This window comes from Passer domesticus, chromosome 3 (genome assembly GCF_036417665.1).
Source record: "Passer domesticus isolate bPasDom1 chromosome 3, bPasDom1.hap1, whole genome shotgun sequence".
In the NCBI taxonomy this organism is placed as follows: domain Eukaryota; kingdom Metazoa; phylum Chordata; class Aves; order Passeriformes; family Passeridae; genus Passer; species Passer domesticus.
Genome location: NC_087476.1, coordinates 27,721,486 through 27,740,447, shown reverse-complemented (window position 1 = coordinate 27,740,447; position 18,962 = coordinate 27,721,486). Strand labels below are relative to the sequence as shown.

At 36.5% G+C, this 18,962-nt stretch overlaps 1 protein-coding gene and 1 long non-coding RNA gene across 24 annotated transcripts in view; one reads left to right on the top strand and one right to left on the bottom strand.

Annotated features, from left to right (window-relative positions):
- The window catches only part of LOC135296223 (uncharacterized), a 59,367-nt gene extending 49,301 nt beyond the window's left edge, over positions 1-10,066 (bottom strand). For 11 of the 23 annotated variants that reach the window (XR_010358273.1, XR_010358277.1, XR_010358281.1 and 8 more), the window contains exons 1-2: positions 5,879-5,968; positions 4,388-4,487 (exon numbers count right to left, since the gene is read on the bottom strand). Coding sequence is in view for 8 of the 23 variants with exons in the window: in XM_064412301.1 (XP_064268371.1) it covers positions 942-1,086; positions 4,388-4,487; positions 9,939-9,955 (262 nt within the window). In the remaining 15 variants the exon portion in view is untranslated. Of the gene's footprint in view, positions 1-941; positions 1,123-1,351; positions 4,138-4,387; positions 4,488-5,878; positions 5,969-9,938 lie in introns of those variants that run through there. The other 12 variants (XM_064412301.1, XM_064412304.1, XM_064412309.1 and 9 more) reach the window with 4 other exon arrangements.
- The window catches only part of LOC135296225 (uncharacterized), a 30,958-nt gene continuing 13,359 nt past the window's right edge, over positions 1,364-18,962 (top strand). Inside the window, exons 1-2 of the long non-coding RNA XR_010358287.1 lie at positions 1,364-1,478; positions 4,246-6,150. This is a non-coding gene — a long non-coding RNA (uncharacterized LOC135296225). The remainder of the gene's footprint in view (positions 1,479-4,245; positions 6,151-18,962) is intronic.

The window sequence follows — 18,962 nt, the reverse complement described above, 5'->3', positions numbered from 1 at the left end:
AGTAGTTCAAAGAAATTCCATACAACTAAGAAAGCCTTTGAATACTCAAGCTAATTACTTAAAGGCTAATTGCTTTCAATCAATGGGGCCACATTTCTGTAAATCTGCATTCTTAGGTCTCGTATACCTTTACAGTTGAAAGTTATGTAAAAGCATCTGTTCTCAGTAAAGCTTAATTTTATTTTTTTTTCCTTCTTTGGGAATAATTCCTGTTCATCCCTGTTGTTAAAATGTTCTAAATGCCTTATTCCTAGCCTTTCTCTTTAACTTTCCCTGATTTGAATGCAGGCCTTCTTTTTCATTATGCTTAGATAATACTGGCTGTCCCAGTTGTTCATTATAGTTAGTAAGATATGTGGTTTTCATGAAGTGTTTTAAGTTTTGGAGTGAAGTAAAGCACCATGTTCAGGAGTTTATCTTTCTACACGGACTTTGTACAGAACCTTAGGCATAGAAGTTCTTAAGTTTGTACACTATTTATGCACTCAAAATTAGATAGGATGAATATGAATCCCTGTATTCATTTTCATTATCTTGCCTGTCTTGCACTACTTAACTATTTCAATTGTTTGCCTGGAAACAAGAAGATAAATGATATTTCTTCAGGTTGGTTTTTTTCCCCCCCAGATTTGATTCTTACCTGATTTTCTTTATCCTATTTCATCTAACACAGCATTAAAATCTTTATTCAGTGTGAAAGAGAATGCTTCTCTTGTTTTTAAAGGCAATAGTTTTCTGGATTTGTCAGCTTTTAGAGTTTATTTTCTTGCAATAAGTCTTTATAACTGAAAAAAAACCCCTACTTTTCTTTTTTGTTAATTTGTTCATTTTGTTCATTTTTCTTTGGTTGTTTGGTTTGGGTCTTTTTAAAATCAAAATCCAGCTATTTAATAAATATCATAGACAAATAATTTGGAAGGTGTGAGAGAGTAGTCTCTTACCTTGTAAAATTTGCTGATTTTGCTTAAGTTGAGTAAATTCTTGAGTGTAACCAAAAAGCACCTCATCAAAACCAGAGCTACCTTGTGGTGAGTTTAACTTGGCAGGATGACAGATGCCCACCAAAGGTGCTGTATCACTCCCCTTCTACGCTGGACAGTAGGGCAAAAATATAATGAAAGTCTTGTGGGTCCAGATATTAAAAGAGAGAGAGAGAGAAAAAGAGAGAGAGAGAGAGAGAGAAAGAGAGAGCACTCAGCAGTTACAGTCATGAGCAAAACAGACTCAACTAGGGAAATGAATTGAATTTATTGCCAATAAAATCAGAGTAGGATAATCAGAAAAAGAAAATAAACCCAAAAAAAACCCAAGCACCTTTTCCCCACCCCTCCCCTTTTCCAGGGCCTAATGCTAATGCTACTCCTGATTTTCTCTACCTCCTCCCATCATGCAGCAGGGGGGCAGGGAATGGGAGAGTCAGTCAGTTCACCATTGTGTCTGCTGCTCCTTCTTCCCCAGGGACAGGATCAAGAATAACTGTAAGAACTAATTTCTTATCCTATACATTTCTGTTAAGGTGTATCAAAGTAAACAGTAAAACAGAATTACTTGAAGAAAATTATTTACCTTGCTCTAAACGTTTTGAATTATAACATTTAGAGTGTTTGGGGGTTATTTTAAAGTAAATATTTTTCATTGTGAAATTTGGTTTATTGTTCTTTAAAGTTACCATTATCAGGAAAAATTGTATGATAGGGAAATGTCTTTTCCCTAAAACCCATCTAAAATGCAGAATTTTCCCATTTTGTTTCCACATTAAGTTAGGCTAGATGTTTCCATATTTCTCTCTGTAGTACTGTCTCCTCTATGCCTTGAGATTATCACTGCAAACCTCTTCATTCCATTTCTCAGCAAGTTTACTATTTGGAAAGACCTAGGTTGTCATTCATGGGATTGAGGCATTATGTCATAAAGGAAATAAAACTGTTTGATAGCACCTGTTCTATCTATTGTATATCTGAAATAAACTCTAGCTCAGTGCTGAAGCATTTCAAAAACATCTGAAAGTTACCATTGCATTGGCCTTGACTTGTGCTTCAACTGTATTAATTGGTGTGTAGGAAAGATTTATAGTTATTTGCAGATTGGGCCAAATCCTCAAAGGCATAAAAGAAAAGGAAAATGAAGTTGTCTAACACTTATCGATGGGAAAATAAAGACTCTTTCATATCTAGATGGAATAGAATTCTTTAAAAAATTTTGCGAACACAAGAACACCTAGCAGAAATTAAGTATCTAACCATTAATCCTTTTGCCAATGGAACCTGGTTTATTTTGCTGTAGCTTTTACCCCTACGTATTTTTCTTATTTTATCATCATGTGCCTATTATATTATAAACGTTCTTACACTTCAAAAAAGTCACCAATTCTATCAGTTTTCACTGGTAAAAGCATAACAATCTGATAATGAAATGTGAGCCATGATATATAGAAGGCTGGTTTTGGTTCATCCCCTCTCCCCTCACCCCATTTGTTGTAAATACATTTAGGCAAACCTCTGTTCTTCTATGTAGGTTTCTGTATGGCTTGCATAGAATGACAGAGGATTGGTATGTCACCTAGTTAACCTTCAAGCTCTAAGGCAATATTAGTCTAGCTATGAACCTACCTATAGGTGTTTACTTAACCTTTGTTTAAAGGTGTCCACAGTCTACTTATATCAAACTATTCCACTGTTTCATTATTGTTATCATCAAAATGCTATTTTTAAACTGTAACCTGAATCTGTTTTTTTCAGTTTGAAACCCAGTTAAATATGGACATAAAGAACATTTTATTGCCTTTCTCATAACAATAGTTTTTGATTAATTAGGAGAGCATCAACACTCCTGTACTCAGTCTTAAGTTTTAGAAATTAAATAAGTTCCTTTCTAAACCTGCTCTCATACATTTCATTTCTATACAATTGCTAATTTACTTTAGTCTCATTTGGATGTATGAACTGGGCTCTTCTGGGGTGTAAAGTTGCAGATCTGAATGCAGTTCTCCAGTATAGACCCCCAGCAATGTATGGTAGAGAAGAAGTTTCCCTTTCCATACCTTGTAGACATTTTTTTATTTTTTTCAAAATTATCTATCAATAAATTGATTGTCTTTCTATGGGGGTAAATAAAAGTTTGATTTAAGTGTAGCTTGATTATTTCCTCAAACTAATTTCTATGAAACTGCTACTTGTCCTTATCCTGCATTTATACAATTATTATCAAGTGCAAAATGAGTAATTTTCTTAGCTTGCAATAGTGGATAGTCTAAAAATCTCGTAACAGTCCTCATTCTGAAATATCAAGCATAAAGATATGTGAAAAGTAATGCTGCACTTGGGACAAAGTAAAATTACAATTGCAGAAATAATAATAACACTAATTGTTTATATCAAAAATTAAAGTAATATGGAATCCACATGATTAATATCTCTATTTAGACATCCAGAGTTTTTTGTGGTTTTTTTTTTAATAAGACAAATTTATCTTTCTGATATTCAGTGGAGATTACTGCTCTGTTATTTCAAACTCATACAAACAAAAGAGAAAAATCCTTATAGACTATTTTATCTTCTTCAGAACTATTAGAACAGATTTCCACTGTCTCAGACCCAAATCTCTGTCAAGCATGCATATATGGGAAGTGGGTTTTCAGTCTTTCCTCAATAAAGATTTTAATGAATAGCTTAACTTAGTATTTTGTATTTTATTGTGTTGAGATTTTTAAATCACTCACTAGAATTTAAAAGCAAGTGTTTATTACCTCTCCTGAAAACTTAGTGCTAATAGCATAAACTTCCTGGGCTTTTTAAGATCCAAACTTATTGCTACTGTAAATCAACAGCACTGTGTGTACAAGACAAGAGGTTTTTTCAAGGCTATTTCTTAGAATTACTGCCTTAAAAAGAGTTGCAAGATAAAAATAAACATGTAAGCCTAAATGGTTTTGACCTTTTGGCATTAATAGAGAACCACAGAATAGTTTGGATTAGAAGGGACCTTAAATATCATCTAGTTCTGACCCTTAATGCATGGGCAAGGACACTCTTCATTAGATCAGGTTGTGCAGAGCCCCATCAAAGCTTGCCTTGAACATTTCCAGAGGTGGGGCATCCACAGCTTCTCTGGGAAACAAGTTCCACTGCCTCACCACTTCTACAATAGAGAATATTTAATCTAAACTTAGTCTCTTTCAGTCTGAAGCCATTTCCCTTTGTTCTATCACTAAAGGCTCTTGTAAATAATCTCTCTTCTTTCTTGTAGGCCCCCTCAGGACTGCAAACTCCGCCAAGGCATGATCACTGCAGCCCAGGCTGCCTCCAATCTTGGTGTCCCCAGCTGGCTCTCTTACAATGGTGACCATAAGATCCTGTATCACATTCCATCTGGCAGGGCTGCCTATTACCTGGGTCAGAAAGTTATCTTCCATGTTTTCCAGAAGTCTTCTGGATTGCCTACAGCTCATTGTGCAACTTTCCCAGCAGACGTCAGGATGGCTGAAGCCCCTGTGAAGACAAGAGCCTGTGAGCATGATGCCTCCTGTAGCTGCAGCAAGAAGGCTTCATCAGTAGGATCCCATTGATCAAGGGCCTGTACTAGACACTGGCCACAAAGTTTTCTTTGTTGCCTTGGTCTCAGATTCTTACCCACAGGCTTTTGACCTTCTCATGGCTGTTCTTCAGAAATAACTCCTCACACTCAATCCACCTCTTAATGCAGAGGGCAACTCCTCCACCTCTCCTTCCTCCCCTGCCTCTTTTAAATAGCCTGTAGCCTTTGAAAGTCACACTCCAGGCATGGAATTCATTCCATCAAAGTTTCAGTAATGGCAACAAGGTCATAGGTTTCTAGCAGCATGGTGGTATCTTCCAATTCTTTCTGTTTCTGCCCATGCTGCATGAATTGGTTTAAAGGCACCTAAGCTGGAGTCTTGGCTGTGTCACATTCCTAGAGGTGAACCCCTTAACTCTTTTGGGATATTTCTCTGGTGCTTTCCTTTTGGCTTCTGTTATCAGATGAGGCCCTGGCTTGTCTCTGTAAGACTGCAAGTGTGTTATCTAACTAAGTCTTGTCAATCACTGATCCATAAACTTGGCTAAGATTTTAATAATTTGTAAAGTCGAAACCCTTCCACTGCATTCTTCTCTTTGGTCATAAGACACAGACTGACTCAGTTTGATCTAAATAAAATGAAGAAAGGTGCTGAGCTCCCAGCTTTGTGAGTGGCACATGTTATTGCCAAAAGGGGTCATGGTTACTGAATTCATATATAATATCTAAAAAGTGTATTGAGAGACACACTCTCCTTCATGAAGAAATGGTTTTTATACAGAAAGCAAAACAATCTAGGGCACTGCAGTCACAATTATGCAACTATCACTGCTGACTGCTGGTAGCTGGCTGCTAATCTCCCAGCTAATCAATGCATTGGTTTATCACTGGGTCACAAAGACAGGTGGAATTATTTCTCTTGTTACATTCCTGTTTTGATAAGATGCAGCATTCTTCTAATAAGAACATTTTTTTGTGATCATATGAAATAGATTAAATCCAAATGTAAAGGAAATAGAAAATAGTTTCAAAAATCAGAAAAAAAGAAAGAAGATTTCTTTGTGCAATAATCAGAACTGTTATGTTTAATTCTGCTTACATGGCTACCAAGTAAAGCATTTTACAAATCACAGGCACTGCACATTAATCAAGGGAATAGTTCTTTTTATTGAAAGCACTTGAATTTATTCTTTGCAATAATCAAGTAAAACAAGACCAGATTTAATAATTGTTATGAAGTTAATTTTAGAATTGGTATCTAACAAGTGACCTTGATGATAAAAGTATGTGGGTGGATGTAGGATGTGGGGTGATAATTATTAGAGTGGTTAAGGCTTATGCTCACCAGAAGGTGCCATGGGAAAGGCTCAGCTGCAGGCTGGATGGGCAGAAGTCAGCTGAGGAGTGAGAGGCAGTTATGAGTGAGGAGAGAGTCATTTGGAAGGGAGATTGTGATTGGCTGGAGGAACACATAGACAGCGTATGAACAGGAAGCTGATTGGATGGTAGGACAAGCGGACAGCGGCGTGGAAGCTGAGCCAGCCAATGGGTGCCTTCTTTCTTTTAAGTTCTGTTATGTCTCAGTTTGGTTTCACTTATGTCAGGATAAAATTAAAGGTATAAAAAGGGGCCAATTTCTACAATAAAGGGATCTCCTTTGGATGCATATGGGGGTCCATCACTTTGTTTCCCGCTACCGCTACAGATGGAAACAGAACCTGCAAGAGAGACTCACAGTATCAACTTAATCTTGATTTCCTCTTCCTCTAATGTGTTTCAGTTCTGAATGAAATTAGGAGAGGTCTATTTTGAAAATGGAAAAATTTAATGTATGGGGTTATAAAATTTCACTAAGTATCAAAGTGCTGTGTGTATTTTCCCATTAATATTCACTTCATAACTTTCTTTTCTGAGATTCAAGATCTATGCTATTTTCTTCTGTCAGCTGTGGTCAGACAAATATGAGTTATGCTGAGAACACAGTTATATTGGATACCTTGATAAAAAGTATCAATGATTTATTTTGTATTGTGCTGCAGTATGTTCTTTCAGAATAAATATCCAATCCTAGTAGGTATTAGTTTAATACTAGTTTAATATAGGTTGAATATATTTTAAACATTATATATACTTTTATAATATAAAAGTTTTATAATGTTTAAAATATATTCATTTATACATTTTATAAATGTTTCTTACTATAAAATGTAAATTTTCATCAATTAATTATTGTAGAGAAGTAATTAATTTTTTGTGCTGTTGTTCTGTGCTTTAAGTGAGCTTATTGTATTGTTCAATTATAATATCAATAGGCTTCAGCATTAAAAGACAAATAGTCATCTACTATGTTTTACATTGGTTTTGGATTATTGTTTGCAATCCACTGAAGTGAAGTTAAAGAAAATTTTTGTAAGACTTCCCTGATAGGGTTGAAAATGAATGTACTGGTAGCAGTATTTAAGGCTTTATGGTCAGCAGGCATATTGGTCAAGAGCATGCTACATTAATTCAATTCTCGGTTTGGCTCTTAACTACTTTGAAAGGGTACATTGATGGGGGTTGTTTTCCTTAACCATCGTGACAGCTGAATACTATTCTGACCTTGTAAATTCTGTTACTGTCCTCAGAATGCTGCACAATATTCATACATTTCAGAAAATGATACCACAAACTGAATCTCATCTACAGTACAAATTCATGCAGAATTTCTAGGAGACTTGTATCAGTAAATGAAAATGTCTCTAAACTTTAGATTAATGGGAAAAAATGCACAACTCCTAAAACTAACAGAGGAATCTATTTGAAGTCACAGGTACCATTGTAGTGTTTACAGATGGTGAGAATGTAAATGCTTAACTCACAAAATGAAGTAAAATCTAATTTACAGTGTTTCTTATGCACATATAACACTGCATAGTCAAATTCTCTAGGAATAAATAATTTAAATTTGCTGTGTAGAAGAAAAGAGGGAGAAGGTTTGGGGTTTTTTTCCCTTTTTTTCTCATTTCCAAATGAAATTCATTGATACATTATATTTTAAATTGTATTTTAAAAGAAAGGCTTATGCTGAAGTGCCTGTTATTTGTTTTTTCCCTGGAAAATATTTGTCTTATGTTGATCAAAAAGGTTTAGATCCAGATTATCAACTGATTTAAACAGATTCACTAAACTGAAATCAGCAAAGGCAGTGTCCAACTAAGACAGCTGTGCTGGTAACAGAAAAAACCATGAGAACAAAAGACACTCTTGTAAAACAGCTGCTGTATAAGAATGTCAATGGAGGAGACATAATGGTCTATATATAGTGCTATCAGATTTAAATGATGGAGTGACAGCTTCAGGAGGAGAAGTACATATGAAAGATTATCTAAAGAAAATATTTAAATGATAACTGGTCAACATTTGTGAATGCTGCAATGCATCAAAAGCTGGCATTCAGCAAAATGAAGGAAGGTAGAACACTGCATTTTTAGTGAGATAAAGAGCTTTAGAAGACATAAAGTAAAATGGGTTTGAGAGAATAGGAATGTCTTTAATTTCTGGGTTGGCTGTTGTTTTCCCTTTTCTATTTGTATTCTAATCATCTTGGGTAAAAGATTATGCATTTGCAAAGTGTCCTGCTCAATATCATTTCAGTCTTGTCAGCATGCTATTTTATTTCCACTAATTGTACTATTTATTACAGCTCAGTTGGTTCACAGCTGACAACATAAAAAATATCCTCCAGTGATTGGCCTACTGAACAGTGCCCCATGCTTCCTTTATTGCCTATATCAGACATTAATAGAGAAACACTATTACTGAGATGTGTTGACATCATTGATTAGGATTTCGAATATACTGGAAAGTAAACAGAAACATTAATTTTAATTTTAAACTCCATTAGGAATTTGAGAGTAAAACAAAACTGATGCCTGCAGAACACAAGTGTAGATTTCTTAATTGAGCAGCATTTACTTTGTGGTTTCTAAGGGAAACTTCCAGAACAGATAGAAAAAACAATACTAAAAAAATGAGATCATTTTACCAACAAACTATGAAATTCAAAGACACTTATTTTTGATTGGGAATGCAATATGAGAAAGAAGAGAAAAGGGCTATTCTTTAATCACTCATTGTAATGTATCACTGATTGTTAACAGATATTGTTATGTCGCATTTTGGTGATTTTTATTCACCGAAATAATGTTGATAAGGCAAACTTATCTGTGACCAAAGCCCTGGATCACTGTTGCAAACAGTGACAGTTTTGCTATTTAATGAAAACAAAACATATTTTTAGATCTTATTGTATTCACCTCTCCCGACTGTATGCCAGCTGTAAAATGTTCAGGTCCAACACCTCCAATAATGTAAATCTCAGCATAACAGAGCTGAGATAAATCAAGTCAAAGAAAGCAGAATCAAATGCAGAAAATGCAATAAAAACAAAGTAGTGGATGTGAACAGATTCTGCTGCACCTAAAGTAGCAGGTCTCCTTTAGAATTGAAAATTTAAGTTTTGTAATTTCTGCAGCTCAAGGAAGCTCTTTGGTTATAGATATTGGTAATGCTTAATATGATACAATTCTGTTGTTTGTCTGTCAGGTTCTGATAATGATTTTGCACACTCCAATTTGTGCAAAACATTGGCCAGACATTTCTTTTGTCATCTAATGTGATTATAGCAATATCCCTGCATCTTACAGTATCCTGTGGGTTTGTTGTTTTTGTTTTGTTTTGTTTTGTTTTGTTTTTCTCTTACACAGTGTTTTTAACCCACATTGATTGATTAAGTTTTGAATTTAACAAAATGGGACAGGTTTGCAGCAAGCTGCTTCTGTATTTCTCCTTTTGTAATTTTTGTTATTACTGTCTTTAATTCCTCTTTTCAACTTTGTTTATTTCTACAAAGCATTAATCCCTCATGATTCCTTCCATTACACATAGATCAATTTTGAGAAATATGTAATGCTTTCCTCCTTCTCTAAAGCAACTCACTCTTTACTCCACAATTTGTAGAAATTACCTGAAATAATTGTAGAGTATTCTAGACATTCACATATACTGTACTATCTTCATATATGTATATTTAAGCTACAACTCATATTTTAGGATACATAACCCATTCTGAATATAGCTCAAAAAACTTTATTAATATCATTAATGTCAATTGATTAGACAACAAAAGACAAAGGGGGTTTCACACCTGTAAAACGAAAGATGAAATGGCAATAATGAGTTTTATGGTATAATGCAATAATGAGGATTATGGTATAATGCATATCTTTATGGAGTAACAGTGTGAGACACTGAGAGTTTGGCAAGTTTTGAGAGATATTAGATGTTTGGATTAATAAATTGTTTTAAAATACAAATAAGAGAGTTATAAGTCACAATTGTTGCTTAATTTGGTGTGAGCTTACCTTAACTTGCTCGGCATCAATAAATAGATTTGCTGAGGCCTTAGGCTGGAAACTGTGAACTTTTACCTAGAGTTGCTTTTGGATACAATACAGTTAATTTCCTTAGTAACTGTCCTGTTCAGTGCCATGTTTAAAATTTAGTGTGAGAATAAAGCTGATAGCAACTGATTCTCCAGCAGTTGCTACATAGTGTCTATTCCACACCAAGGACTTTTCAGTTTTCCATGTGCTGCTTACTATGTTAGTGGAGAAGAAGTTCAAGGCAGGAGATAAAGAGGTTACAGTCATCACTAGAAGCTATAACTTCAGAAGAAAAGAACAGCTAATGACCTGCCTGCATGAACATGGAGAAAGAATCCAACAGGGTGTTAGAAGATCCCAGATCAAAAATCACCATTGGACCAAGAGGTGTGCTCAGGGTGCATCCAAGATGTGTAAAGAATGTGTGCATAGACTAGAAGGGTATAAAAGTCCAGGGATTTCTTTGTTCTGGGTCCCTCTTTCAGAGATGGAGTACCTCTCATACGAGAAATGGCTGAAAGAATTGGGATTATACAGACTGAAAAAGAGAAGGCTTTGGGGTGACGCAATTACAGCCTTCCAGTACCTGAAGGGAGCCTACAAGTAAGAAGGAGAGGGACTTTTTACAAGGTCATTTAGTGACAAGACAAGGGGAGTGACTTAAAACTGCAAGAGGGCAGATTAAGGTTAGATGCAGGTTAAATACAGGAAGATTTTTTTTTTTTATTTTAAGAGTTGTGAGACACTGGAACAGGTTGCCCAGGAAAGCTGGGGAAGCCCCATTTCTGGAAGTGTTCAAGGCCAGGCTGGATGGGGCTTGGGGAAGTCTGGTCTAGTAAGGCCTTGTGGGGCATTGTGGGGTTTGGCTGCTGGCTGGTATTCAACCATGACAACTCTTCATTCTGATAAAATATAGTGACTTAGTCATTAGGAGTCAGAAGAATCTGATGTTTCAAAAAAAAAAAAATTTTGATGACTTAGCAAATGAAAAGAAGAATTTTAAATTTCTAGTTACCATCCTGGACCTTAGAGCTCTGTGATGTACACGTGCTGTCAGTGAACTTAATGCTTATGCCAAAGTTTGTGACACTTCCTTAAAAATCAGTTTTATCTCAGTTGTATTTGTTTTGGTTTAGGGCAAGTTTGGGAGATAACTTTTAAAGGGGCTTCTTTACAAAAGCAGATTTAATTGCTCTTTTCTTTTTTAACTGGTTTGGGAGAAAATATTTTTTTGGAGAAAAGTGGAAAGAAACCTGTTTATTAAACAATAGAAACTAAACAATATTAACAATAAAACTTTTCACTGCTTTAAAGAAAGTAAACTCAGAACAGTCCCCTCCTCAGGTTGCAGTTCGGCTCACTCAGTTTCTGATCAGTTTTTTTGGTGCTGGAAACGCCGTGGCCCAGGCCCGGCCAGGGGGCTACAGGTGGAGCTGCTGGTGTTCTTCTGGGTGTTCAGTTTAGAGCAGGCTTGAACAGGTCTAAGAAAAAAGGAAAAAAAATCACAATGCAGAGAACTTTTTTGCTTCAGTTAGCTAAAATTAACTAAAAGCAAGAAAAAGGGAAAAAAGGAACTCTGTCTGGCTGTTTGTTTATTTGCAGACAACACAGTTCAGGAGCAGGAATGTGGAGGAGTGAGAGCAGTCTGAAAATAAACTGCGTGCTTCTTCTCTCCCTTCTTTACTGTTTGGAAGAGAGTCTTAAAGGTGTAAAACTTATTATTCAGTATAAACAGAACAAGACGATTGGGGATAAAAGCATCATATAGTCAACTCAGGACATTCTACTTTTTATCCCTATATCGTTACTTTATTACTAAAACTAATATATATATTTTAACTCTACAAACACATACATTATACATTTAATATACAGCTATACACAGACAATGGTGGCAACATTTAGTAAACAGTGATATTTATACATGGTTTTCACTTAACAATCAGATTTCTTTGAGGTACACATTGTGTTTTTTTATTTTTTTGCATTATCTATTATGTGCAACTTGGTCTCTGAGCAAAAACAACTCCGCGAATGGGTTTGTTTGTACTCGAGGCAGGATTGATTTAAACTGTTTTCTTTAACAAACTCTTGATATGTACTACTGGGACTTTGTTTCTATTTACTCTATGCAAAGGTTCTGATTGGGCAGGGCTTACTTGGTTAGTAGAGTTTCGGGTATTAACTAACTAGGTGGCTTTTGTTAGATGTTGTTCTTAATTTTTGAAAGATTTTTTACTTAAGGCTTTTAAGGTGGTTTTTAGCAGCCTATTGTACTTTTTTACTTTTTTCGCAGCTGGTGTATGGTAGGGGATATGGTACACTCACTCAATGCTATGTTTTTTGGTTTAGGTGTTGATAAGGCTGTTTTTGAAATGAGTTTTGTTGTTTGACTCAATTTTTTTTGGGGTACTATGTTTTTACAGGACTTGTTTTTTAAGGTTTAGGATGGTGTTACGGGCAGTAGTATGAGGCACAGGATAGGTTTCTAACTACTTTGTGGTGGCTTCTACTATTGTGAGTACGTAGCGCTTGCTTTGGCGTGTCTGGGGCAGTGTGATGTAGTCAATTTGCTAGGTTTTCTTATACTTGTACTTGGATTACTGCTCACTATACTATAGGGGCTTTACTTTTTTGGTTTGTTTGATGGTAGCACACGTTTTACAGTTGTGGATAACTTGAGAAATATTGTTTATGGTTAAATTTATTTTTTGGTCTCGTGCTCACTTATAGGTGGCATCTTTACTTTGATGGCTTGAGGCATCATGGGTTTATTGAGTTAGGAATAACTCTTCTTTGTGCTCTCAATTTAGGTTTATTTTGGACACTTTTATTTTTGCAGCTTGGTTTACTTGTTTATTGTTTTGGTGCTCTTTATTGGCTTTACTCTTGGGTACATGGGCATCTATATGGCGGACTTTTACAGGTAGCTTCCCTACCCTGGTAGCGATGTCTTTTTACTTTTTAACAGCTTAAATTGGTTTTTTTTTACGCTGTTAATTAGCTTCTTTCTACTTCTTTAGCTATTTTTACAGAGTATTGGCTACTATCTATGAATCAGTATAGAGGTAGAGCTTTGGCCACTTCTTTCTTTCAGCAATGTCTAAGGCTAGTTGAACAGTTTTGAGTTCGGCAAATTGGCTTGATCTACTTTTTCTTTCAGTGGCTTTTGCAACTTGTTGTGTGGGGTTCTATACAGCTGCTTTTTATTTCCGATTTATTTTTACTATGCGACAGGAACTATCAGTAAAAAGAGCATATTGTGTTTTTTTTGTTGGCAGTTGGTTATATGGAGGAGCTTCTTCAGTACGTGTCACTTTTTGTTTTTTTTCATCAGTGAGACTGAAGTTTTTACTTTTTGGCTAGTTTGTAATTATTTCTAGAATCTTAGGGCGACTCAGCTTTCTAATACGGGTGCGCTGTGTTATGAGAGTAATTCACTTACTCTATGTAGTATTGGTGGCATGGTGGGTAGAGGGAATCTTTGCTTTGAATATTTACTCTAGTACTGGTAGTTGGGGTGTTAGGAGGAGTTGTGTTTCGGTGCTTATTACTTCTGAGGCAGCTTGGACTTTTTCATAGGCTGCTAAAATTTCTTTTTCTGTTGGAGTATAGTTGGCTTCAGACTTTCTGTAGCTTCGACTTTAAAATTTCAGTGGTTGGTTTCGAGTTTTTCTAGGCACTTTTTGCTACAGGTTTCAGGACAAACTATGGTTTTTGGCTGCAGAATAGAGTACATTTTTTACATCTGGTCCTGTCTTGGCTGGGCCAAGGGTTACTGCATGAGCGATCTTTTGTTTAATTTGGACGAAGGCTTGTTGTTGTTCAGGGCTTTAGTGGAAAGTGTTTTTCTTACGGGTGACTAGATAGAGAGGGCTCACGATTTGGCTGTATTCAGGAATATGTATTTTCTAAAAACTTATGGTATTCAGGAAAGTTTGTGTTTCTTTTTTGTTGGATGGTGGAGACATTGTTGTTATCTTGTTGATGACATCAGTGGGAATCTGACGCTGTCTGTTTTGCTACTTTACTTCTAGAAACTGGATCTCTTGAGCAGGTCTTTTGACTTTGCTCTTCTTGATGGCAAAGCCGGCTTTCAGGAGAATCTGGATAATTTTCTTTCTTTTCTCAAACACTTTTGCTGCTGTCTTTTCTCATACAATGATGTCATCAATATATTGTAGATGTTTTGGAGCTTTACTTTTTTTTAGTGTACTTTGGATTAGTCTATGGTAGATGGTAGGACTGTGCTTTTACTTTTGGGGCAGCTGGTTTTAAGTGTACTGCACACCTCTCTAGGTGAAGGCAAACTGAGGCCTGCATTCTGCTGCCAGCGGAATGGAGAAAAATGTATTGGCAATATCGATAGTGGCATACCACTTTGCTGCTTTGGACTTAAGCTCATATTGGAGCTCTAATATGTCTGGCACAGCAGCGTTCAGTGGTGGAGTTACTTCATTTAATGCACGGTAGTCTACTGTTAGTCTCTATTCTCTTTCAGATTTACGCACAGGTTAGATGGGGTTGTTGAAGGGTGAGTGGGTCTTGCTGATTATCCTTTGGCTCTCTAGCTCTCGGATCATCTTATGGATGGGAATTACAGTATTTCGAGTGGTTTTATACTGTTGACGATGCACTGTGGAAGTGGCAATTGGTACTTGTTGCTTTTTTCTTTTCAGAAGCTTTACTGTAGATGGATTTTCAGACAGTTTAGGTAAGGTATTTAATTGTTGGACGCCCTCTGTCACTACAGCTGTTATTTTAAATGCTTACTTCAGTTTTTTTGGGTCTTTGAAATACTTACTTTGCAGATAATCTATGCTCAGGATACATGGGGCCTCTGGGCCAGTTACAATAGGATGTTTCTTCTACTTATTCTTAGTCAAGCTCACATTAGCTTTCACTAAAGTGAAGTCTTGTGATCCCCCTGTCACACTAGCGATAGAAACGGATTCTGTCTCTACATGTCTTGATGGAATTATGGTACACTGTGCACTAGTGTTGACTAAAGCTTTATACTCTTGTGGTTTCGATGTGTCAGGCTAACGAATTTACACTGTTTAGAAAACACGATTTTTTTTAGCCTCTACTTGGCTAGAGGCAGGGCCCCTCTAAGCTTGGTTATCTTTCTTTCTTTGGGCATATGTCTTAGAGGTTCTTTTAAGGGGATTAGACATGTCATCGTCATCATTATACTTGGCAGTTTGGCTATGGGTAACTGGAGCTGCTTTTTTTGGGGTGGAACTTCTTCTCTGAGCCTTGTCTTCTTTCAATTTACGCACTCTTCGGGCCAGAGCAGCAGTGGATTTTTCATCTTATAGCTTCATGTTTTCTTTACAATTACGCAGGAAGAACTACAGTTCAGCTTGTGGGGTGTACTTTTTTTCTTCATTTGGGGAACGTCTGCGTTGGGTACTAGAACTTCTGATCTGTACTGCTGAGATTTGGAGAAGGTTTTTTTTAATTTCTTTTCTGAGCTTTTTATGATTTTTCTCTATCTTATTTTTTAATTTTTGTAGACGTGTTTCCACCGCTGCGATTTTGGCATGTGTTGGGCCATGTACAGCATCTGCATAAGCTCGGAGCTTCTTTGCTATGTCAAGCACGGTCTCATTTGTGTTATTCTGCTTCATAATAGCTAGAGCAGATGCATATTTATGTGGCTTAAGTTGTACCAGTTTTTGTCACATCACAGATGTGCATGGTACTAAGTTTGGGTTCTTAGTTGTTATGTTATCTGAGAATATAATCTCTGCCACTGCCATTTCCCTTAAGCGTTGAATTTTTTGTTTTATGGTTTTCTACTGTGTTTGCTGCATGTAGAGATTATCGGCACATAGGTATTTTTGTGCTACACTGTCTAAGACTCGTGCTCAGAGGTTGTGAGGGTTAGTCCCCTTCATCATGCTTTGGTCGATGACAGGATTATGTGACAGGGATCTCAAATGCTTCGCTTCTGTGCCGTCTAGAATTGTAGCTTCGCTTGCAGCATTTTAAAGACGGACTAACTAGCTAATTATGGATTTATTAGATTGTTGGGTGTAATCTTTTTTTAGGCTACGCAGGTCTTTTAGGGAGAAGGACTCAATATTGGCTTCTGATCTTGTGCTAGTTGCTTTGACTCTTGATTTTATGTTAGGAAATGTTGAGGGTCCTTCTCCTGCATCATTATCATTATTATCTACTGGTTGATCGGTTTTGTCTGTGCACTTCTTACTTTTAGTGTTAGTAGCAACAGTTATTGGTTGAGGTTTATTGTCTGGTTTAACTGCTGGCTTAGGCTCACTATGTGGTTTAGTTGTTGGCTTTGAGCTTGGGGTGTTGGTTGCAACTTGAGCGACTGGGATAGCTGATGATGTATCTCCTTGCTTCCCTTCTTCTGTCTGTTGCCTTACAGTATTTAGCAGTGTGCGATAAGCATATGCTAGGGCTTAGCTCACTGCAATGATCTTTTTTTCTTTAGGGTCATCATGATATTTCTCTTTCAGATATTTCTCCACTTCAGCTGGGTTTTGAATTTGTTTATGGGGAAAGTCCCAGATTATAGGGTCAGAGAATTCTTTCAGGATTTGGCTTATATTTTCTCATTTTCTACTCCACTCAGGATTCTCCACACGTGGGTCTACTTCTGGGTCAGGGGTCTTATCAGCTTTTCTAGACATTTCGGCCTTTATTTTAGAGAAGCTGTAGACTATATAGAGGAAGCTTACGAGATTAAATACTAGAAAGATGGTGTCTTTAACATTTAGGGGAAACTGAACATTCTCTAAAAGTGACATAACAGATTTAAAGGAGAAGAAGGAAAGGAAAGGCTGGAAAGCCTCATTCCCTGCTCCTCCTCTAACTAGCTGGGTGTAATTACTAATAAATTCCCAAAACATACTGCTAGAACTGGGATGCAGGGTAGGACGAAGAAACCATAAACTATACATATTGTAAACAGACGCCAGTATCTTTGTAAACGCTCTATAAATCATTATTACCAAGGCCAGCACAATAGCTAATCTAATTCGTGCCCCTTTACCGCAAAAACTACGTGATAGGGACAATAATCTTAGTGACCAGAAAGGTATTGAAACTTTAAAAAGGTCTAGAGACCAGAGCCACATAAAAGCCTCCCCAAGAGACATTACAAATTCAAATAACATGGCTACTGGGTACTTTAACTTATTGCACAGCAAGCACAACCAATCTGCAATTAATAAAGGGTTTTTTTCTACTTTTTTAAGCCCCACGTTGGGCGCCACTAGCTGTATTTGTCTTGGTTTAGGGCAAGTTTGGGAGATAACTCTTAAAGGGGCTTCTCTACAAAAGCAGATTTAATTGCTCCTTTCTTCTTCAACTGGTTCGGGAGAAAATATCTCCTTGGAGAAAAGTGGAAAGAAACCTGTTTATTAAACAATAGAAACTAAACAATATTAACAATAAAACTTCTCACTGCTCCAAAGAAAGTAAACTCAGAACAGTCCCCTCCCCAGGTTGCAGCTCGGCTCACTCAGTCTCTGATCAGTTTCTCTGGTGCTGGAAACGCCATGGCCCAGGCCCGGCCAGGGGGGCCACAGGTGGAGCTGCTGGTGCTCTTCTGGGTGTTCAGTCCAGAGCAGGCTTGAACAGGTCCAAGAAAAAAGGAAAAAAAATCACAATGCAGAGAACTTCTTTGCCTCAGCTAGCTAAAACTAACTAAAAGCAAGAAAAAGGGAAAAAAGGAGCTCTGTCTGGCTGTCTGTCCATCCGCAGACAACACAGTCCAGGAGCAGGAATGTGGAGGAGTGAGAGCAGTCTGAAAACAAACTGCGCGCTTCTTCCCTCCCCTCTTCACTGTCTGGAAGAGAGTCTTAAAGGTGTAAAACTTTTATTCAGTATAAACAGAACAAGACGATTGGGGATAAAAGCATCATATAGTCAACCCAGGACATACCCAAGTTACAACATACCCAAGATGTAATACAAAGCATATTTTTTTACAGCACAAGAAAGCCCTAATGGGCTAATGACTGCTTATTGCATACAAAATTGACTGTCGCCTTTTAATAGCTAAGAGTATGGAAACTATTAAGGTACGATGGAAGAACTGAATTGAAATTCTGGCACTTCAGATACCTTTAGATACCACTTTGCACACACAGAAACAATGTAGTGATTCACAGTTATTTTCAGAGAGCAATTATAAATGTGGAACAGCACTTTCCAGTACAGGATTATGCTCATTTTCTTTTTTTTTGTTATAAAAGCTCCCTCTAGTACCTTTCTAGTACTGTATCAGGAATATAATTATTAAAAATAGTTAGTGTAACAAATGATGAACTTCTAACTCTTGATGCTCAAATTATCTGAAGGTTGAGGTTGATGAAAATTTCTGAATTCACTTTAAAGTAAATATGCAATTTTCATTTTATAATTATTCTCTTATAAATATAGTACATTGAATTGTTATGAGAATTTTAAATATTAAACATTGAGAAAAAGACAATTCCACCACACACACACTTTGTGCCTCCTTTATTATCACACTTCATCACTAGAAATTTGTATTCATTTTCAAGGGATTTTTCAATCAAGAAAAATGTGTTCCAGTTACAGCAAAGCATTAAAATCCATAATTATTTATAATAATTCACATGTAATTCATAAAACAACCATGTCTGGAAAAAACAATTGTATTTTTCCAGAAGTTATAAAAATTACTTTTTTTCTCCTGCAAAGGGTTCAGATGCTTACTTCTCAGTTATGAGATGTGGAATAGCCACTGGAGTGATAACCTTTAAAAATTAGAGTAGTTTGAAAAGCATTCTGTGTGCTATAAAACTTATCTCCATCAGATAATATCCAGTTAAGAAAAGAAAAATATCTAAGAATATTTTATGCAGATTAACACAAGTAGCATATCAGCTACTCCATCTGCATTCAGGCATTAAGGAATGGTTCTTCACTGAGACAGATGGCGGTCACTCACTGGAACAGGCTCCCCAGGAACGTGGCTATGGCAATGAGCCTGCCAGAGTT